The 20,879-nt window shown below is 40.2% G+C and overlaps 1 protein-coding gene, 1 long non-coding RNA gene and 2 other non-coding genes across 9 annotated transcripts in view; all 4 read left to right on the top strand.

Moving 5' to 3' along the window:
- Positions 1–14,416, top strand: part of LOC131459372 (low-density lipoprotein receptor-related protein 4-like) — a 96,663-nt gene extending 82,247 nt beyond the window's left edge. The window contains exons 18-39 of one of the 3 annotated variants that reach the window (XM_058629125.1): positions 279–360; positions 452–557; positions 646–847; positions 1,034–1,223; positions 2,378–2,509; positions 2,834–2,974; positions 3,071–3,157; positions 4,371–4,542; positions 4,875–5,037; positions 5,309–5,534; positions 5,676–5,979; positions 6,124–6,342; positions 6,497–6,631; positions 7,230–7,338; positions 7,631–7,823; positions 8,328–8,441; positions 8,558–8,669; positions 9,056–9,117; positions 9,806–9,893; positions 10,004–10,145; positions 10,352–10,413; positions 11,507–11,592. In XM_058629125.1, coding sequence (XP_058485108.1) covers positions 279–360; positions 452–557; positions 646–847; positions 1,034–1,223; positions 2,378–2,509; positions 2,834–2,974; positions 3,071–3,157; positions 4,371–4,542; positions 4,875–5,037; positions 5,309–5,534; positions 5,676–5,979; positions 6,124–6,342; positions 6,497–6,631; positions 7,230–7,338; positions 7,631–7,823; positions 8,328–8,441; positions 8,558–8,669; positions 9,056–9,117; positions 9,806–9,893; positions 10,004–10,145; positions 10,352–10,393 — 3,021 coding nt within the window. In that variant the 3' untranslated portion in view covers positions 10,394–10,413; positions 11,507–11,592. Of the gene's footprint in view, positions 1–278; positions 361–451; positions 558–645; positions 848–1,033; positions 1,224–2,377; positions 2,510–2,833; positions 2,975–3,070; positions 3,158–4,370; positions 4,543–4,874; positions 5,038–5,308; positions 5,535–5,675; positions 5,980–6,123; positions 6,343–6,496; positions 6,632–7,229; positions 7,339–7,630; positions 7,824–8,327; positions 8,442–8,557; positions 8,670–9,055; positions 9,118–9,805; positions 9,894–10,003; positions 10,146–10,351; positions 10,414–11,506 lie in introns of all 3 variants that reach the window. The other 2 variants (XM_058629124.1, XM_058629123.1) reach the window with 2 other exon arrangements.
- Positions 14,417–15,842: 1,426 nt separating this feature from the next.
- LOC131459632 (uncharacterized) lies at positions 15,843–19,101 on the top strand. Of its 4 annotated transcripts, none has more exons than XR_009240261.1 (6): positions 15,843–16,081; positions 16,345–16,424; positions 17,174–17,280; positions 17,818–17,950; positions 18,468–18,531; positions 18,655–19,101. It is a non-coding gene; the product is annotated as an uncharacterized LOC131459632 (long non-coding RNA). The 4 variants fall into 4 exon arrangements; XR_009240260.1 differs by having other exon boundaries at positions 17,169–17,280; XR_009240263.1 differs by lacking the exon at positions 15,843–16,081 and adding an exon at positions 16,088–16,204.
- On the top strand, positions 16,901–17,012 carry LOC131460162 (small nucleolar RNA SNORD67). The gene has a single exon (XR_009240345.1). It is a non-coding gene; the product is annotated as a small nucleolar RNA SNORD67 (small nucleolar RNA).
- LOC131460163 (small nucleolar RNA SNORD67) lies at positions 17,617–17,729 on the top strand. Its single transcript, XR_009240346.1, has one exon. It is a non-coding gene; the product is annotated as a small nucleolar RNA SNORD67 (small nucleolar RNA).
- Positions 19,102–20,879: the final 1,778 nt, after the last annotated feature.

The raw sequence follows: 20,879 nt of genomic DNA, 5'->3' as shown, positions 1-20,879 counted from the left end.
CATGTTGGATTATATAATTCAAACTTAAAAGTGATTGAATTGATTTTCACAACAGTGTACTGCAATAATATTTAAGTGAAGAAGACATCACTCTTGATTCATTGGAAGATGGGAAGTAGCCATATAATAGCCAAGTAGTGACATTCTCTTTGTTAGTGTTGTTGTTTTCACATTTTTCTGTCGTATGTGTGTTGGACCTCACAATTTACAATAAATAACTACAAGTTATATGGAAATTAGAATGGGAGAATTCACATGGTTTCTGACTGTTTTTGTAGGTGGTAGTGGACACCAGTCTGGAGAGCCCAGCAGGTTTGGCGATTGACTGGGTGACCAACAAGCTCTATTGGACTGATGCTGGTAAAAAAAAAACATATGTTATTATTATGTCCAGTCACTCGCATGCTTTTGATCATGGAATACAAGTCATACGTCATGTGTGAATTCTCAGGAACAGATCGTATTGAAGTTTCAAATTCTGATGGGACCATGCGGACTGTTCTGATATGGGAGAACTTGGACCGCCCAAGGGACATTGTTGTTGACCCGATTGGAGGGTGAGATATTAAAGATTCAAACTTTAACTCCATGTGAAATTCTCATTAATTGTCATGATTTCTTATTTGCTTCTTTCCTTCTTCACAGCTTCATGTACTGGACTGATTGGGGTGCCAACCCAAAGATAGAGCGTGCAGGAATGGATGCCTCTAACCGTATTGTGATCATCTCATCTAACCTGACTTGGCCCAATGGGCTTGCCATTGACTACGAGACCAAACGCTTGTACTGGGCTGATGCTGGAATGAAGACTATTGAATTTGGCAACTTTGATGGTTCTGACAGACAGGTAAAGGATTATTAAAATTATTAGGCTGCCATTTTAATTATCCCGTTGGGTAACATGTAATTTATTGTTCAACCTTGGTTAAGATGACCTTTTTAGATGTTCTGTCTATTTGGAACTAACACTATAGACAGGAGTTAAGGAACATGTACTTATCTTCCTGGATAACACTGTGGTTATTGTGCACAGGTTTTGATTGGCAGCCAGCTTCCTCACCCCTTTGGTCTGACTGTTCATGAAGACAAGCTTTACTGGACAGACTGGCAGTCCAAGAGCATTCAGAGCGCTGACAAGCTCACTGCCTTGGGGAGACACACACTGGCTGAAAATCTGGAGAACCTCATGGACATTCACATGTTTCATAGACAACGAGAGTCAGGTAGGGTGTGTGTGTCCATGTCCTTAACAGTCTGCAAGTGGTTTGTGCGCACAAGATAAAAATAACTTCTGGGACTATATGGTCTAAGTTCTGGATTGTTCTGTTGGTGGGATTTTTTATTTTGTTTCTGTATCATTTCGCTCATCTCTCTGCTCTCTCTTACTCTCAGCAAAAGTGTCTCTGTGTTAGGTAATAACATCATCTCCCTCCCTGTTACCTAATGATTGTCTAACCAGAGAAGCACCGTCACAGTTTGTGTGTGTGTGCAGATGTATGCGAGAGGTGGGGGGCAGTAAACTGACTACTGTAGACTACACTACACCACTGATATACACCTGTCTTAAATTGAGATTGGCTCAGAAAAGTGTATTGTGTGTTACGAACTGTCTTAGCCTTATGGCGTATTTCCATCGGCTCTCCTCGCCTCCGCACGAAACGGCACGATTAGGTTGCCTCTCCACTAAAAAAAAAAAGGTACCTACTTAACGTGGTCGGATTCATCACTGGACGACTGAGTGAAACTGCGGTGACTTTGTTTTATATGCGACACACACACACGAGTGACTAGTGACTTTACACCAGACTCCTGTAGTTGTTGGAGATTAACCCACGTTTTTAGGATTGTTAAGTAGTTTTAAGTGATCTGCAGTTTGGCACTGTTCGGCTTGATTTGTGTGTGGGACGTCTCTTCCTGTGACGACACTCTGGCCAGTCAGTGGCCAGCAGTCTGACCAAATTTTCAAAAGCACCACACCCCACCCCGTATCATCCCCCTGTTTACATTTTCTGTTCTGTTCTGGGCTTTTCATGTCTCTCAGTACAAAGACAAAGAGAGAAAAAAATCCCTTTCGGATTTTTGCCGCCTTTTCTCAGCTCATATCCAGTGTCTTTGCTGACACTGGAAGGATTACAGGTAAACTGAACCCAGATCTTTGACTGAGAGGACAGAAAGCCTGGGGGGCGCATACCAAACTGAAACATCACTGATATGTGGGGGCTTTCCTGTCCTCTGAGTGGTTTCACTGTCTTTATCTACAATATTGTATGTTTCCTTATTGTTTGACCTAGTTGTCCCATTCCGTGCCTTTAAGCTGACCTAGAAAGTATGAAGTGTAGTGTATTAGCTGAGTCTGTTTTTGTGTCTCCATCTGTAGTGCATAACCCTTGTGCCATGAATAATGGAGGCTGCAGTCACCTCTGTCTCCTGGCTCCTGCTCCCAAAGCCTCTAGCTGTTCCTGTCCCACTGGAATCAACCTGCAAACGGATGGAAAGACCTGCATGCCAGGTATGAAATTGCATCTGTTTGCCTATCAAAAGAAGTTCAACCAAAAATGTGAACAGATTTGAACAGAACAAAAACAGATGGGTCATCACATAGCAGTTTCCACTAGGTCCAATAAAAGGATAAATTAAAAAAAAATATATACAATTTTAATTAATAAATAATACTATTCGCCATGTAAATATACTGGTCTTTTTAACTTGGCACAAATCCGACAGCAAAATGTTTTTATTGTAGATGAAAGGAAAAAAAGAACAGCAATGAAATTGAGGCTAAATGTCAGCGTTTATTCTGACAAAATTGATGGTTATGTGTGTGTCTGTGCAGGAATGAGCAGCTTCCTCATATTTGCACGGAGAACGGACATCAGGATGGTTTCTCTGGATATCCCGTACTTTGCTGATGTGGTTTTGGCTGTGAATAGTTCAATGAAAAACACCATCGCCATTAGTGTTGACCCCAAAGAAGGTTTGTATATTTTCTCCGATTTTGAAAAAGGCCTGTTTCAAAAAGACAAGCAAAGGACAAATTGTATCCTCACATCTTATGTTTTGCTTCCCGCAGCAAAAGTGTATTGGTCAGACAGCACACTGAAGAAAATCAGCAGAGCTAACATCAATGGAACAGGACATGAAGACATTATATCTACAGGTGAGTAGGGTTGAGTAACATTCTAATTTAAATCAATGCCATTACTGGTGCTAATACCTTTTTGGTACCCGTATCCAACTTAACTTTTTTTGGGGGGGTTGGGGTTTACTGGTTAGATTAGTTGGGATCAGATCAGCTGAGGTGTCAAATTTAACCACCATTGACATGTCTGTTATCAGGAGAAACCAGTGGACAGAAAAACAGTGAGCATGCCTGATGTGAGGGAAACTTAGTGCAGCTTATAGCAACTGCCTCGCACTCTCACTTTAGGCTGGATACAAAAACAGACACCCTGTCAGATGCTTCATTTGTTCTCTATCAGACCCGAGATGTGCTGTAGCTTACAGCCCTTGAACTTTATAATTCACTATACCACATGAAGCCGTAACAGCTGTACTGCTCTCTCTTCACTTAGATTAGGGCAGCACGATTCTAGAAAAAAGGTGAATCGCAATTCTGTTTCTTAGAATTGAGAGAATTTAGAATTTTTTCACAAATCGAAATGTTATTTATTAGAAACATTCAATTAGGCATTCAAGTAAAGTGCCAAACAATGTGATTAATTTAGGCCCTCAACATGGCCATGCATAATGGGGCTTATTGTTATTATTGTTGTTATTATTATTGTTGTGGCTGAAGTCACATTATGGCGCGTTTCCCCTAGCTGGACTTGTGATGTCATAACCAGGGAAAATGCGTGACGTCCTCAGACTGCCGTGCACTAATTGGTACTGGAATACAGGAAGAAGCACAAGAATCAAATTGAACAATGTTGATCTGTAGATCAGTTTAAAAGACTTAACAATCCTGAAAACGTTTTTAGCAAGGAAATATCTAAGGTCTGGTGCATTTAGCGACAGCACTGCTGAAAGCCTGTCATCGCGAGTGGCAAGCCGAATACAAACCTTTTTTTGGCACAAGCTCGGGTCGGGTGGTAGTGCGATTCTTGTCACTACCACCAGCGGAAAATATTTTATTTACGGTGCAGCTCATGAAATAAATGCAGAAGAATCGTTGTAATTTAGAAATTAAATCATGTGTAGTAGTAGATTGCGATTTTTTAACGATTTATTGAGTAGCCCTAAGTTAAATCCAACTTCAAGTACCAAATTTGGCACAAATTAATTTTATCTGATCGGCATTAGCAAGTTTGTTAGCCAACACTAGTCATAACACCATCTCTGTCCTTGTCTTCTTGTGTCTCTCTCTGCAGGGTTGGTGACAACTGATGGCCTAGCTGTGGACGCACGGGGCAGGAAGGTCTACTGGACGGACACAGGAACTAATCGCATCGAGGTTGCCAACCTTGATGGCTCCATGAGGAAAGTTTTGATCTGGCAAAACTTGGACAGCCCTCGAGCCATCGCTCTCTACCATGAAATGGGGTGAGGCTGCTAGAGCACAATAACGTTTTTTGAGAGCATCATTTCCAGAGCATTTGTGTGTATGTATATAGGAGTCTTATATATAAGGAGACTTTTGTTTTTTCAATTTTAGTTTTCGCTGACTATAATACCCTTGCTTATCACTAATGATTGTACATGATATAAGCCTCGGTTAGGTGTCCAAAGTTTATATCTAATATGTCTTGGTGTTGGCCCGAGCATGTCCTCTTCATCTTATCTATCTTATCTGTGTTTTTAAATTTTAGTCCTCCTAAACTGTCTGGTGTTTGACATCAGTGTCCTTTCCTTTTCCCTTCCTCTCTTTTCTCTAGTTACATGTACTGGACAGACTGGGGAGAGAATGCTAAGCTGGAGCGTTCAGCAATGGATGGGTCAGACCGATTGGTCCTCATCAGTAATAATCTTGGATGGCCAAATGGCCTGGCCATCGATGCAGCTGGCTCACAGTTACTGTGGGCCGATGCTCACACTGAGGTCAGTGGTGCATCTTAATTTTTAGTGTTTTTATACTTTCTAACAGGACTGAATCCCAGGTCTCTGTATTTTTATAATGTTCACAAATTAATTCATAAAGCACTTTTAGTCCTTCAGATCCCCAGTTATTCACTAAATTAATTTTAAACTTGTACATATCACATTATAATATACTTATGATCTAAACTATGAATGTGTTAAGATGACGTGAAGAATCAGAACTTTATTGGGTCATGGTGTCAATACCGTTCATCTCTCTGGTCCTCTTCAGCGTATAGAGGCTGCCGACCTGAACGGGCAGAATCGGCGCACCCTGGTGACTCCAGTTCAACACCCGTATGGCTTAACCCTACTGGGGTCCCATATTTACTGGACTGACTGGCAAAGCCGAAGCATCCAGCGAGCCGACAAGAACACAGGGGCCAACACTATCACAGTGCGAGCCAACCTGCCAGGCCTGATGGACATCCAGGCTGTAGACAGGGAGAGGCCACTTGGTAAGTATGAGGACAAGAAGTTTAAATGTGGGATCTTTAAGTAATGTTGTTGTTTGTTAAGTGGCATTCATAATAGTCACATTTCTATTTTATTTAATTGTACCTATTTTCAGTTGAGCCCTCTGTCTCTAACCTCTTCAGGTTTTAATAAATGTGGCAGAAGAAACGGGGGCTGCACCCACTTGTGCCTCCCTCGTCCCAATGGCACGTCCTGTGCATGTCCCACCGGCATCCTGCTCAAGGGAGACGGCAGGTCATGTGATGACTCACCAGAGACATACTTGCTTTTCTCCAACCGCGTCAGTGTGCGCAGAATCTCCCTGGACACCAACGACCACACTGATGTGCACGTACCAGTGCCTGATCTGCACAATGTCATCTCATTGGACTATGATAGCGTGGATGGAAAACTTTTCTACACTGATGTCACCTTAGATGTTATAAGGTGTGAACACAAAATATAATCTACATATAAACTCTCTTGTTCTCTTTAGTTTAAATTACATATAATCATTGATTCCTTGTTACTGCACTGAAAGCTACAAAATAAACAATGTAACCATAAGTTGTAAATTGGCCCTTTACGCAGACGTTCAAACCTTGATGGCAGTGAGATGGAGACAGTGATCAGCCAGGGCTTGAAGACCACAGATGGGCTGGCTGTAGATTGGGTGGCCAGGAACATGTACTGGACCGACACTGGGCGCAACACCATTGAGGTGGCCCGTCTGGATGGAACGAGCCGCAAAGTCCTCATCAACAACAGTTTGGATGAACCCAGAGCCATTGCAGTGTTTCCAAGCAAAGGGTGAGACAAGGAAGTAAAAGCTGTACAGTTTGAGTTTTTACTCACTAGCTGTTACCAGAAATAATTAGAAAAGGAAAGAAAGTAAACATTGTTAGATTCCTCTGGTTTCTGTGTGTTATACAGCAAGGAAATCTCACGCGTCTTCTCTCTGCAGGTTCCTGTTCTGGACTGACTGGGGTCACATTGCAAAGATTGAGCGTTCTCACTTGGACGGCTCGGATCGAAAGGTCCTAATCAATACGGACCTTGGCTGGCCCAATGGTCTTACGCTAGACTACGATACACGAAGGTCAGGGGAAGAATCAGAGTGAAAAACAGTGTAATGTTTTCCAGCAATTGGGTACCATATATTTGGAAACTAACAGTAAAGGCATTATAATTTCACTTACATTTGCCCACCTCCATTAACATTATTGTTAACATGCTGCTATAACAGGGTTAACATTAACCTGTAATAGCATGCCAGTAAGCATACACAAAACTAGCCATTCTGGCCATTAAAAAGCTTGACAAATGACTGGTATACATGTAACGGTAAGAGCGCAGAGTTTAATAAACAGAGTCATCTTCTGCTCATGCCTCCCTTTCCCAAGTGCGTCAGGAAACTGGTGGCCTTGGCATACCAGAAAAGATATCTTCTTTGTTTGCAGAGTGAGCTTTTGCTTCAAACGCACACTGGGTTATTCAGGCTGCTGTGGCCTACATAAAACAAGACCTTTGCTTAAAACTCATATTGAAGTCTTATTCTAAGGCTATAAAAGCTCAACTATTTTTATTTTAAATTATACATTTATGCAAACATACTTATGGGTAGTATATTCAATTTCTGCCTGTAAAGCCACCTAAATGTTTTTCACTGAACAGAGTGTTCCTGATGTTTTCTTTAGGATCTTCTGGGTGGATGCCCACTTGGACAGAATTGAGAGCTCAGACCTAAATGGAAAACTGCGTCAGATCCTTGTCAGCCCGGTGTCCCATCCGTTCGCTCTCACACAGGTACCCCTCCCCCCAAAAACTCCACACCTCACCCCTTTTCAGCTGTCAATCACTGGGCTGATTCTCTTTCTTCCACTCACCTTGCCCTTTCACTCATCAGCTCACCGTGTGACTCCTTCTTCGTCTTCCAATTCATACTGAATTCATTCAGCTTAACCATTTCTTCTGCTTCCCTTCCACTCTGACCCTCATTTTTCTTCCTCCTCTCTTTCCCTTCCCTCTCTTTGTCCCACCCCCCCTGCTCCTTGTCTGTGTATTTCCTCTCCTCTTCTCTTCTTCCTCGTTTCCCCAGTTGAAGCCGGTGTCCTCCCCTCTAACCCCTTTCTCCCGACTCTCGCAGCAAGATCGCTGGATCTACTGGACAGACTGGCAGACTAAGTCCATCCAGCGGGTGGACAAACACACTGGCCGTAACAAGGAAACTGTACTACCCAATGTGGAGGGCCTCATGGACATTATAGTGGTATCGCCTCACAGGCAGACAGGTATGGTGGTTTTTCTCCGGACGACTTCACCAAGGGAGGCACTGAATTCCTTTCCATGATTTCTGGCTTTTCCAAATAAAACAATACAGAAAAAATAAAACATTTCTAACCCCCTTATTAGAGTGAAATGACACAGTGTCAGTTTCTGTAGTATAGAACATTAGTTTTTATGGTAATGCTATAATAACAACCCCCACAAACCACATAAGTATTTCTATCCTCAACCTCATCAAAATCTAAAATATTAATTGAAGGACAGGTATTTTGATAGTGGTTTGGTATCTGGGGATCAGTTTGGACTGGGACCTCAAATGGTGTCAAACTGTACTGTCATTTTTAAAAAGGTTGGGACCTGAGTCACCCTCTTGTCACTGGATGTCAGTTGATCTCAAATCTCATAGTTCTCACTGGATGAAAGGAACTAAACTAAATGTGGAGACATGCCCCAGATTCAACTACTCAACTCACACTGATTGGTCTCTTCCTCCCCATCATCTTATTTAGGTACCAACCTCTGTGGTGTCAATAATGGCGGCTGCACCCACCTCTGCTTTGCAAAGACCAACTCTTTTGTGTGTTCCTGCCCTGACGAACCAGATGGAAGACCATGCTCCACCAGTGAGTAACGACTATGCTTGTGCAGAGTGTAACTGAAGTATAAGTGTGCTGAGATTTGTTTTTAAGTTAACTCGCCGACATGTCCTCTCAGTTTCTGATCTGCTCATGTTTATTAGTTTCAGGTTACATCCCTACTCCTCCCGCCAGAGCAACCAGCAGCACTCCTGTTGTGAATAAGATCCCCAAAGCTCCAACAGACACTCCGCACAGAAGACCCCCACTGGTCAAGTATGTCTGTTTGTCTACTTGAAAATTGGAAAACCACAAGTTTATTTTGTTGAAGTGGTAGTCTTAGTTATATGACTTGTTCCAAAATATTATAAAGGTAAATGTAGTTATTAATTTATCTATGAGTACAATTTTATTCATTTGAGAAACACAGTCGTAAACTTCTTCTTCTTCAAGGTATGATGTCATCATTGCTGAAAAGTATCATGCATTTATCTTATTTTAAAAACTCATACTCCAAACGTGTACACACTCCTCTTCCCTAAAGCTGTGCAGAGAATTGTCCTCGGGGAAAAACTAGATCTTTTTCAGCTAATATTAAGTGAAGTCCCCTGACTTGAACTATACTGTAATTCTTTAAACTGGGTTGCTGTTTGTTTTTGCAGCTGCACGGACAAGAACCTCAGTGAAGAAGGCTGCTTGAGCACGGTGGTGACAGCACCTCATGGTCAGTATATAAGAAAAGTATTTCTCTCTCATCCGTTCTCATGCTGCCTGTAGAACAGTCTGACAATTTTGTCTAACATTAATCCTCTTACCCTTGGTAAAAGATAAGAATAATTGGTTAATTCCATCAATTTGTTTCTAGCTACTTGCTTAATGAACAGAAACGGCTAAAAGCAGCAGTTGCCAATTAATCTCAAAAAGTATTGGATGGTCTGTTTATCAGTGTAATATGCAATCCAGGGTTTTGAAAATACATTATTCAGTTTAATTTGAATGAAGGCTCACATTAATGTTGTCTCCTGTTTGGAGATGCTGTAAATGTGAAATGTAGCAGTTAACTAAAAAAAAAAACAATAAAAACAACTGTGTGTTGCACATGTTATGAACCACTGTCCCGATCGAGACTTATTTTGGAAACATGACTTGTGGGTTATTATCTCAAGAAATAATTCATTTAATACTGGTTACAGAAGGAAAAGGAAATTGCAATTATAGATACTATGAAATCAGTGAAATCTTGTAGAATTGAAATAAATTAGAATAGAATAACAACTTGAATCGGCACCCATTGTATCTTGATACAATCAAATCGTGACAAAAGCATATCGTCCCATATCGTACATGAAATCAGATGAAAGTGTTTCCACTGGATTGGCTCCGGTCTTTAATATCTGTGTCATACGTTGTAGGAGAAGGACTTCACATCAGCTATGTTATTGGAGGAGTGCTGACCATCTTGGCTATTCTGATCCTCATTGCTGCTTTGATCATTTACAGGTCAGCCTCGTGTTTGATTCTTGAACAAAGTTTTCATTACAAAGCAAGTTATTCTTATGTATAATCATATGTTACCCATGTGCTATTTTCTTCCTATTTTTGATGAACAGACACAAAAAGTCAAAGTTTGCTGATCCAGGAGTGAGTAACCTGACCTACAGTAACCCATCGTACCGGACGTCCACCCAGGAGGTTAAGATTGAGGCGTCGCAGAAGCCTCCAATATACAATCAGCTGCGTTACAAGAAGGAGGTAATGAAGCGCCTGGACACTGGAGTGAATATGTTTTTTTTCTTTTAATATATGAATGGATTTAATCCATGAAATTCTCTCAGAATGATCTCCAACTGTGCAGGTGTAGGCTGTTGGCCTCATGCTGGTTTTGTTGCCATATGACATGAGCAAGTCACAGAAACCAGTGCTTATCTATTCCTCCCCGTCTATCTCCCTCATTGCAGCTCTCTCATCCCTACAACTCCCTCTCTCCCTTTATCTTTTGACCCACATGTCCCATGGAGAGGTAGTTACACAGCATGGAGGAGTTGTGTCCTTTTTCTTATGATTTGCTCATTGCGGTGTCTTTGTTTTCCCCTCTTTGTCTGTCACTGCATGAAATCTGTCATCCAAAATTCATTATTTTTCTTTTAGTATAGTTTCTGGGATCCATGATCAATAGTGTGCCAGGGTTTATGCCACATTTGAAATTGCCCTTTTAACAGGGAGCAAGGATTCTCTCTTGTCATCAATGCTGATAAAGTAATCTCAAATCAATAGGAAAGCCTTGAAATAACCACAAACGGCTAAAAGTACATTGCATAGTATGGCTGGTCTGTTATAGAGCTGTGGTATAACTGAAACGTCATAAAATCAAGAATATATTTCATGAAAATCCTGATTGTTTTACTGCAACATGTTTTTCGTAAAGCCTCAAATTAAGTCTGTTCATAATTCATCTGTTTATTGCACTCAGTTGCACCAACTGACCAAACTTCTATGAGTTTGATTGAAAATAAATAAAAAGAAGAATACAAACAACAGTTTAATGTAAGAAGACTGACAGTGAGTGATGTGGTGATCTGTTTTTTTCACACTGGAGATGAAATTGCAAGGGTCATATTATTCCTGCTATAACAGACTGAATCATTTCCATGAGTAGTTCTTTTTTGCTGCAGAAAAATAATATACATCATCTTCCTTTTTTTTCTCTGCCATAAAATAATCCATGGGATTTGACTCCAAATTACACAGGATGACAGTCTGCTGTTTGTGTTTGTAGTTATTATATACCTGTAGCACCACAATCTGAAAATGAAAAACTAACTCAAAAATAAGTGCAGTATTACTAAAAGGAACCGACTTGCTTTGCATGGATTGTGCTGTGTTTGTTCTGCAGTGCTTTTGCAACTTTATCTTTAACAGGCTGAACCTTTAAGGCTTTGTTCATGGTTTTCCAACCTATACTGTAAACGTTCACCAAGGAGTGAGGGTTTAGGAAGGAATGAAGGAAAATAGAAAGAGCATCTAACAAAGAAATACATCTTTTTCAACGAGAAAACGATACTTTAAACTGCGACTTAAACTGCTAATCTAAACTAATTGTGCTCTTTGTCTAGGGGGGAGTGGATGGAGGCTTCACCAAGGAAAAAATCCGTATTGTGGAGGGCGTGCGTCTCCTGTCGAATGAAGAGCTTTACTGGGATGACCTAAAACAGATCAAGCCATCCCGAGGCGGCCTGCATACCTGCATGCGTACAGACACCGTTTCCCTGCAAGCCAGCAGTGCTTCACTTGATGATGGTGAGACGGAGCAGCTCCTCCAGGAAGAAGCGTCTGAATGCTCCTCTATAACCACCCTGACTCCTTCTGCTATTACCCCGCAACGTCATGCCCAGCACAGCCTGCCCGACACCGGCTGGACCTCCATGCGCAAACCCTCCACTGAGAGTGAAGTGTGAGGGGAGCCCCCTCCCCCCGCCCTCTGTGGTTTATCTTAACCTCTGTCATCCACACACACACACACACACACACACCTACACATGTATTTATGGCAGGTACAAAAACACAAAGACAAATAGGTACATGAACCTGGCCAGAGACAACTAAGCTCCATAAACGCAACTCCTGTCTCTGAAAATGGGGCTCCGTCCTAGTTGTATACACACACACACACACACACACACTACATTATCAGTACCCTCAGTGCTACTGCCTTCAGGCAAAAAGATAAACTAATTAGCATGCTGGAATAAAAAAAGCAAATAACTCTGGGGAGAAGTGAGCAGAGACACAAAGCGTTATCTGGAGCCTTTTACAAAGGATGCAGTCTCTCAATGCAACCAACGCTTCTCTGTGTACAGCTTCACTTTTACTTGTTTGTGAACTTTTTTCTCTCTTTCAGACAAAGCTAAAATGACACACTCTCTGGACGGTGTAATCATGACGCCGTCTCTAATACCACTCATTTATGAACTCTATTTATAAACGTTTTTGTACTTGTAGAGTGGGTTTGCAGAGAATGGTGGGAGTGTTGTGTTTGAACGTCGTGCTGCAGGACCTGGTTATTCAAGAGTTGTATTTATGACAGTGCCAAAGGGTGGGACTTCAAAAGGTCTCCATGCTTCTTTCTGCATTTACACTTCTGTAGAAATGTATGTTAATTAGAAATTTCCTTTTCCCTCGCGTTTCAAGACCTCAGTGATGACATCTGCTTCAAATTTCTTATTTAACAGCCTTCACTGGGACAAGCAAGGACTTCTGGACTTGCTGTAGCTGGAATCTTGCTGCACAAGTCCTTTATCCCTGACAAAGGTTTTCTTCTTTACGTTTTCTTTTTTTTGCAAGTTGTGATTCAACCATTGTTGGTCCTCAGAGGAAGCCATGAAGAAGTAACAGCCTAAGTGCCAAACATTTCATTCTTTTCCTTCTTCAGCTGTGTGTTCATTTTTTCTGAGGTTTTAAAATGTTCTTTCTGCTTGGGGTTCAGCCCCTGAAATCACAGGAAAAAAAACAATTCTTCTCACTTACCACTAATTTTGTTCAGCCATGCAGATAGTTGTGGTTTCATTTACCCAGCAGTTCAGTATATGTATTTTCTCTGCCCCAAAACATTTCAAGCATGATAAATAATGTGCTGTTTCATGAGGTCCACATTAATTACCCATGAGCACTTATTTTTACAATTTGAAGCTCTTTCATTTTATTTTAATACCTTCAAAACCCAGCTTTATGAACATTTTACAGGACAGTACATTATTGGTCCTCCGTGTCCTTGTACAATTTGAAACTTACCACTATGACCCACAATGATCTAAAGTATGTGAGTGATGTATTTTTTATTTATTTGATTAAGAAATATAAAGTCAAAAAAAATGTAATGACCTGCGCAAGATATTTCTCAATGGCTTCAACACAAATCTAATGTTTTTCCCAATTTGGGAACATAGTCCCAAATGCTAAATGAGTCTGTCGTATTGGGGATAGTGGTAAGTTTCACTTGGCACGTACAACCAAAAGTATCTGTGTGACCAAACACTTTCAGAGGTAAATGAGAACACTTGCTCTTATTAAAATGTTGAGTTTTCATCCATCAACTCTGAATCTGTAATTGCAAAGTGCATGTGCAATATCTGCCACAGTACAGTTTAACAAATGGGTAACTTGGAACACTGTGCATGTCTGACCCCATCAGACAGTAAAGGTTTTAGTTTAGAAATACTGTATATCACTGACAGCTTTTGAGAAATACATGTAATACTAGTCGAGCTATTCTGCATCACTTACAATTTACAATTCTACAATTCTGTCTGTTGTTAAAATATGGTACAAGGAAATACTATATTGTTATATTGACAAATATATTGGTTAGACATTAGCGAACCATGTATTTTGAAGTATCTGCTACAAGCTCAGCATCTTGCTGATTTGCTGCTAGACGAAGCACTGAGGCCAATGAACGAGGGTCTTGGCAGCTACATAACCACAGTCTATGACGGTTGGTTTTCAGTCGGCCTACAGAGCATCACAGAAAACCTGGTAACCAATCATCCCGGCTCACAATCCCTCCAACTCTGCTGCAGGAAACACTAAAGCTGTACAGATTTTATCATGCCAATATAAGCAAACATTTCTGTTGAAGATGTTGCATTAAGTTGTATAGTCTTTTGTACAAAGGGATTTTAATGACTGTTTTTAGACTTGTATTAATTTTACTCACTGGAGAAGAACATTTTATGGTTTTGTTTTTGCTGGATTATTTTAACCACTGTGTTTCCAAGCCTTGTAAATGATAGGGAAGGTTTCTAGTTATTTAATAGTGCTCTTTTCTCTTATGAAATCCTGGTCTCATATAGCTGTTGTAAAGTTAACAAAAAAGGTATTTATGATTTCTGTTTGGTTGTCACTTGATGTGTAAATATGAAAAGACTGTATATGTATTTCCATGGCAGTACTAACAAGCTGTGTTGTGTGATATAGTGAATTATCCCTTTGCTATCTTTTAATATAAAAGTTCATTTGCATTTGAATGCAACTTTTGGCTCATCCATGCACTTTGTGGTCTCTGTTAGAAATGCATTACAGACACAATGGCATATGGCAGTGTAGGAAATGTAGTCAGGGAGACAGTTTTGTCCATCCAGGCTCCTGTAAAACTGTGGCAGCACAAGAGGATGACCAATGGTAAAGGAAGAATCTTGCCTAGAGTACATACTTAAGACTTCTCTTTATCTTTGTTAAAGCATTTAAACACTTATTCAAACACACTTATGGTAACATTCAATTTCTGTAAATAATCCCTTATAAATATTACACATTTTCTCTCAGATGAAGGATTGCGTCTCAATCACTGCAGCTGCTCTTCATGTGACGTGACTGTGCATGTGACCAGAACACAACTTGCCATTGGTGGAGCAAACTTTTAACTGTCATTGTTAGAGAGGAAAAACAAAGGAATGCTGAGCTATAATCCATATTCAATACAAGCCTATATTGACATATATTGTATATTGCCTATATTATAAGCCTAGGTTGCCTATATATAACCATGGTTTCATTCAAGTATACATACTGTAGATGCATCAAAAAACCCATCCCAAAAAATACAAGGAGTTTTTTCCCAGAATTTCAAATTAAAACATGTAACCGGTGAAGTGATACAGTGTCAGTATCACAGTATACACAGGAGAACTAATTGCAGTTGTATTAGCAGTACAATGGGCTGAGGAAATACAACCACTAAAAACAATCATCTGCTCAGATTCAAGTTCATCACTCACAAGCCCACAGTACAGTCACTTAGAAAGCAGACAAGGCATTTTTATAGAACAGCAAACACCATCATTCAGATGATGGGACTAGATACCAGCACACACTGGGGTTACAGGAAATGAAATAGCAGACAAGGTGGCAAAGGCAGCAACAGGACACACTGACATAGATTTAGCAATAAAATTAAGCAAAACAGAAATGAAAAGCATCATTAAACAAAAACTAAAGGAGAGTTGGCAAAAACAATGAGAGGAGAGAAAAGGAAGATGTTTTTTTTCAAAATCCAAAGGATAGTGGGAGAGGTTAGGTACACTAAAAGAAGCAGGAAAGAGGAAAGTGTTATATCAAGTATTACATTTGGCCAAACGTGATTAAACAAAACACTATTCACAATCAATAAACACAATACTGGCAGATGTGATCACTGTGGGAAAGAGGAAACAGTTCAGCATGCACTAGCTCAATGTCATGGAAGAGACACAATCAAGCCGAACTGTAGATCAGTTAAAACTACTTATCAATCCTAGACAACTACCGGGAGTCTGGTGTAAAGTCACTAATCACTCGTATGTGTGTGTGTGTGTGTGTGTTTGTGTGTGTGTGTGTGTGTGTCGCGCGTGTAAAACAAGTCCCCGCAGTGATGACTCCGCCCATTTTGAGTAGGTACTTTTTTTGTAGTGGAGATGCAACCTAAACCGTGCCGTGGCGAGCAGAGCAGAGCAGAGCAGATCAGATCAGATCAGATCAGATGGACCTGCGCCATTAGATCCACATTTTTATCCACACTCCATACCAAATGGTGGCGGTAATGCAGCAAATCGTTGTTTGTTAACCGCCATAAAACCTCAAAAAAAGAAGACCCGTTCAGATACGAGGCGGGAAACGGCATAAGGCACAGGGCGCGAACACTACAAACGGAAATGGTAATTATTACTTGTTTATTGTCGACGTGCACGGTGTATTTTTGTTAACAGTCTTGTTTTAGAGTGAACAGCTTAACGGCAAATAAACGTATTTAAGTTGCTAGCATGGCTAACCCGCTACGAGTAAGCATTTCCTTCCTTGTTTAGCTTTGTTGTTTTTGGGCCTAGCGCGGAGCCTCGTTGCGTTAGCATCGCTGTGGCTAACTGGCTCCGCTGTGTGCACGTGTGCAGCTAACTTATGCTGTTAACTTCTCCTGTTGCAGATCAATCAAGAGACTCGTGTTATCAGCACAGACACCGGCAGGCGGTGGGAAACGCATGAAGCTCCCTGCAGAGGCACAAGGTAACTATGAACAGCCTGGACCTTACGAGTCCAGGATCCAAGTAAACGAGGGGTTTGGTTTTTGGGTTTTTTGTTTAAAAAGTACTATTTCATGAATCGTTCGTATATTCCAGGATGTGATTGACGTGAAATAGATCTGCAAACGTGTCGATGAGCATTTTTGATTCAACGCTAAACCTTTATCTAATAGCCACGTTCATTCGGAAACGCACTTACTATTACATTCAATACTCACTTTATATATATATATATATATATATATATATATTCACACATTACATTTGATAACAAATATACATAATATCAGATATGTACTCTTTGTCTGGTACTGTTAAACTATTGGAATATTACACAAAGAATATGAGAGATTAATTTATTTTTCCTCTTTGAGTTAAGAAATGTATGACTATGCTCAAATTAAGCAGGCCTGTCATTTCTCTGGTAGTTGTGGTAAATTGGTATTTAAGAGTGGTGGGTGTGAGAGTGATGAGTTGCACTAATCATTCAGGGCTTTGTTGCAGTGGCATCAAACCCTGATCTGACCCAAACTGAGGACACACTGTGTGCACAGGGGCCATCTGACTCCACCTTTTCACTTTTGAAATGTACAGGCGATGACGATTTAAAAGGCTGCCCAGCCAAATCTCATGCAGCCTCATACTACTGCTGTGTTTACATGTGGTGGTTTATTATAACGACACACGTTTTGTATCGATATCGCCCATTTTGTCTCATTTGGATAAGTCCAGCAGCTGCAAGAGGAAGGATGTTGTGCTGTGGAGTCTTTAAATCTCCTGTCCCTCCTCCCTCCCAGGACACTCGTCATTGACCAGGAGGCTAACCTTCTATTCTCAAGGTCTGTTTATTTCACTTTTACCAGGTTTTTTTTGGTGTTATTTTTTCCATAATTCACCTATAGAATGTTAACTTGTCCTAGAAGCCATCTTGTTCCTGACACAGCATCTGCTACATGTAGTTACAAATGTGTATGTGCCCAAAGTGATGAGTTGTTTTCTTTAGTAGAAGAGTTACTGGAAGGTTTTAAAGTTTGCACTCTAAATTGTAAATGACGGGCTGCTGTGTGTGTAAACACATTTTTCAGGATCAAACATTGTTGCACAAAAATGAAACGTCTTGACCTTCCAAAACAATCCTGCTGTGTATATTGGTGTTTTGGAGATCCACTCTGAGGGGTGACAATGATGAGTTGCACCATTAGTCAGGTTGCTGATTGCAGTGGCACAGCCGACCTGTCCTGACAACCTGTGCTGACACCCACTGTGCACAGGGGCCATCTGAGTCACCCCCACCCCACATGACAGAAAAGAATGGGCCACTGTTAAATGGTTTTTCATCATTTACTGACCCACCATTCTGTTCTTTCTTTTCCCAGTCTGAAGATGAGATTTACAGAAGAGTTAGCTGGGGTTGTTTAAGCCTCTGTCAACATGATGAACAAAATGGATTCTGCCTGCAACCACTTTCCCTTTCATAATGGATGTCCACCAACTCCAACCTAAGAGCTGGTGAGGAAAACAGCCTTTTCACACAACTTTTTCTTACAGAGAGTTACACTTTTGCCTTGTCGTTTGTACTTTGTCTCATATGTAAAAAGTAAATTGGCCAAACCTATGAGCCCTCTACCTACTAAACAGCCTAAGGTTTTTGCCCTCAACATTTTCACGGTTCTGATGTTTATTCCCAGCCTAAACAGTATGTCTTTCTTCTCAAGGTGTATTTTAGCTCTCTTCTTTAAACTAATCCTGGACAAATCCTGAGAAAATGTGTTGTAGTTTTCTAAGACAGGGTCACATTCATTCCAATGAAGTTGTGGAGTCTCTGTGTTAGACATACAGAGTCACTCAAGTCCTGCTGTTTTCATTCATACAATCATTTGTCTGCGTTGATGGCAGAGATCCTCAGATGTGTGTCATTGGTATTAAAACCTAAAAGTGTTTTCACAGAGGCACAGGCCCTATGTGTTCAGTACTTTTATTTCTGGTGGTTAATGTGTTCTCTTTACTGTTTTACTGCTTCCATCAGCAGCCAGTTGCTGTGGTCACCAATGACCTAGTTAAGACAGCTTTGATCAGTGGCCCACTTGATGGTAAGACTCTTGGGATTGTTTTGGAAAGCAACCTGCCCACAATAGAAATGTAATGCTATGTTTATGTGTCCTGATTATTCTCAACTTAATCATTGATTCTGTTTTCCTTTGTCCTCTTTTCAGTCTCTTGCTCCACTTTGAAACTACAGACAGCCACATGACCAGAGCCACAGCTGAAGCTCAGCCTGGACCATCACCTTCTGCATGTGTCTCCTGTCATTGTTCCTTGAGCTGCTGCAGTACGAGCAGTAGTAACCCTTTCTGATGCAGAAAAAGCCTTATTCCTCAATGTATTTGCACTAAAGGACTTTCTACAAATCTTAATAAGAAAAGTATAAGAGTATTCAAATCATAAGAAGCCGTTCATAAGGGGTAGATATTCATTTGTTTTGAAAACTTAAATTGTTTTGTTCATTTTATCTTTGGGATTGGCCTGGAGTGAAAGTGTGCACTTTTTTTCTGTTTCAGGGATTAAGTTGTATTTAATTTACATGAACCAAGAGTCTAAATCTGTGTATAGAAACAATTCCTACTGTTTTGGGCTATTTAAATAAAAATAATTACCAAAGATTTTATTGCTCCACCTGCTTGTCATCTCAGATTTAAAAAATAAACCTGAAAAGCATCACACCACGCAGGTTTTTACATGGGTGAGCGTATGGTTCCCTTTTTTAGTTTTTCAAACATTGATAAGAAGGTTAAAAATTAGAGATGGGAATTGGTATTGTTCCGATACTGATCAAAATCACTGGATCAGATACAATCTAACAATTCTACACATTACATGCTTCACTTTGTAGAGACAGTAAAAATGTTTGGGCTATATTATATAAATTATATATTGTTACAGTTTTAGAATTATGTCTTTGAAATCACTGCACAAAGTGTTAACTACTTGGACATGGGTAACGCGTCCACCCTGGACATTTGTATTTATGTCAATATTGGCCTTTTACTTTTGCCACCACATAAAACATGGTCTATGTATACATATGTATACAATATTTATGTCCATAAACTAAGTCACATTGTAGAGTCCATTGTGAAAGCGCTTGTTGGAAAGGTCTGACCTTCTGACTTTTTGTGTTAGATGTCATTGTCATGTTCAAATGCTCATTTATTGAGACCAGCATTTAACTAATGACTGGATAAGAAGCATCACAACAAATGTGTTTGTGTGTGGAATTGATATAGTCTAAAGTTGATTTAACAGCAACATGGCTTAAAAATGGTAACATTTTGGAGTTTGTTCCACAGACTGATTCTTCTTGTTTGTACTTAAAATAACAAGCCACCGACCACCTTGATACAAAGTGAACTCATTCAAAACGATAGATTCTACATTTACTGTTGCTGCCTTCAGTACAGTACAGAACAGCTATGCTGTACTTCATGTTATTGGCCACTAGGTGGCAGTTAAACATCGGCTGTATGAGGCGACACATTTCACTGGATTTATTCTGGTCCAAAGGCACATGAGTGAAAGCTACACACCAGGAACCTCTGCAGGGACTTGACTTGGAAGCCTCAAGTTTTTGATAATGACATTTCCTCAACCATTTGAAATATACACATTCTTAATAGTATATTTAGTATATACATATATGTATGGATATAATTTCCTATGACTGAAGTCAATTTGTATATGTACATTTATGTACAAGTTGCTTAATTGTAAAAGGTTTGATTTGCAGAGTTTGGCACAATGGACACATGTTCTTTCATAACTCTCGAGCTGAATGCAACAACACTTGAATTAGACTTCAACTAAAATGTATAAACATTACACACACACATACTATTTGGAAAATCACATATTCACTCTCAAAATGATTTGACATTACAATATGAATTGTGTTCATGTCCACCAGTGAAACAATGAACTTATTTTCCTTCAATGATCCTCACTACTGTTAACAGACCTATCATTACAGATACAAAGATATAGTTTTATACATATGTTGGAAAAGACACATCAGGATTTCCCTTGACATCAAGGACATGGTGGCGTTTGCTGTGAGAGAGTGTTCTTGTTCTGTGTACACATTCTCTCTCCAGTTAAATGGCTTCAGAATTAAATGCCTGCAGTGTAGTGATGTATATTATTCACAATTTCTTTGATGTTTTCAACCAGTGGCAATGCTGAATAATTGCACTCCGTGTTTAACTTTCCCACATTCGGAAAAGATTGTTTGTATTCAAGTGAAGGTCTGAAGTGAAGGACACTCAGTGACTTCATTTGATGTTGAACAAGTGACAAATCAATTATTCAGCTCGTTAATCGTGAACTGACAACAGATTTCAGAGCGGCGCCTCAAAGGTTACACCGTCTTGTTTATGGAGGACTG

The sequence above is a fragment of the Solea solea genome, chromosome 5, assembly GCF_958295425.1.
Source record: "Solea solea chromosome 5, fSolSol10.1, whole genome shotgun sequence".
Lineage (NCBI taxonomy): Eukaryota > Metazoa > Chordata > Actinopteri > Pleuronectiformes > Soleidae > Solea > Solea solea.
Note: the sequence above shows the minus strand (reverse complement) of the source record. Positions and strands in the feature narration are given on the sequence as shown.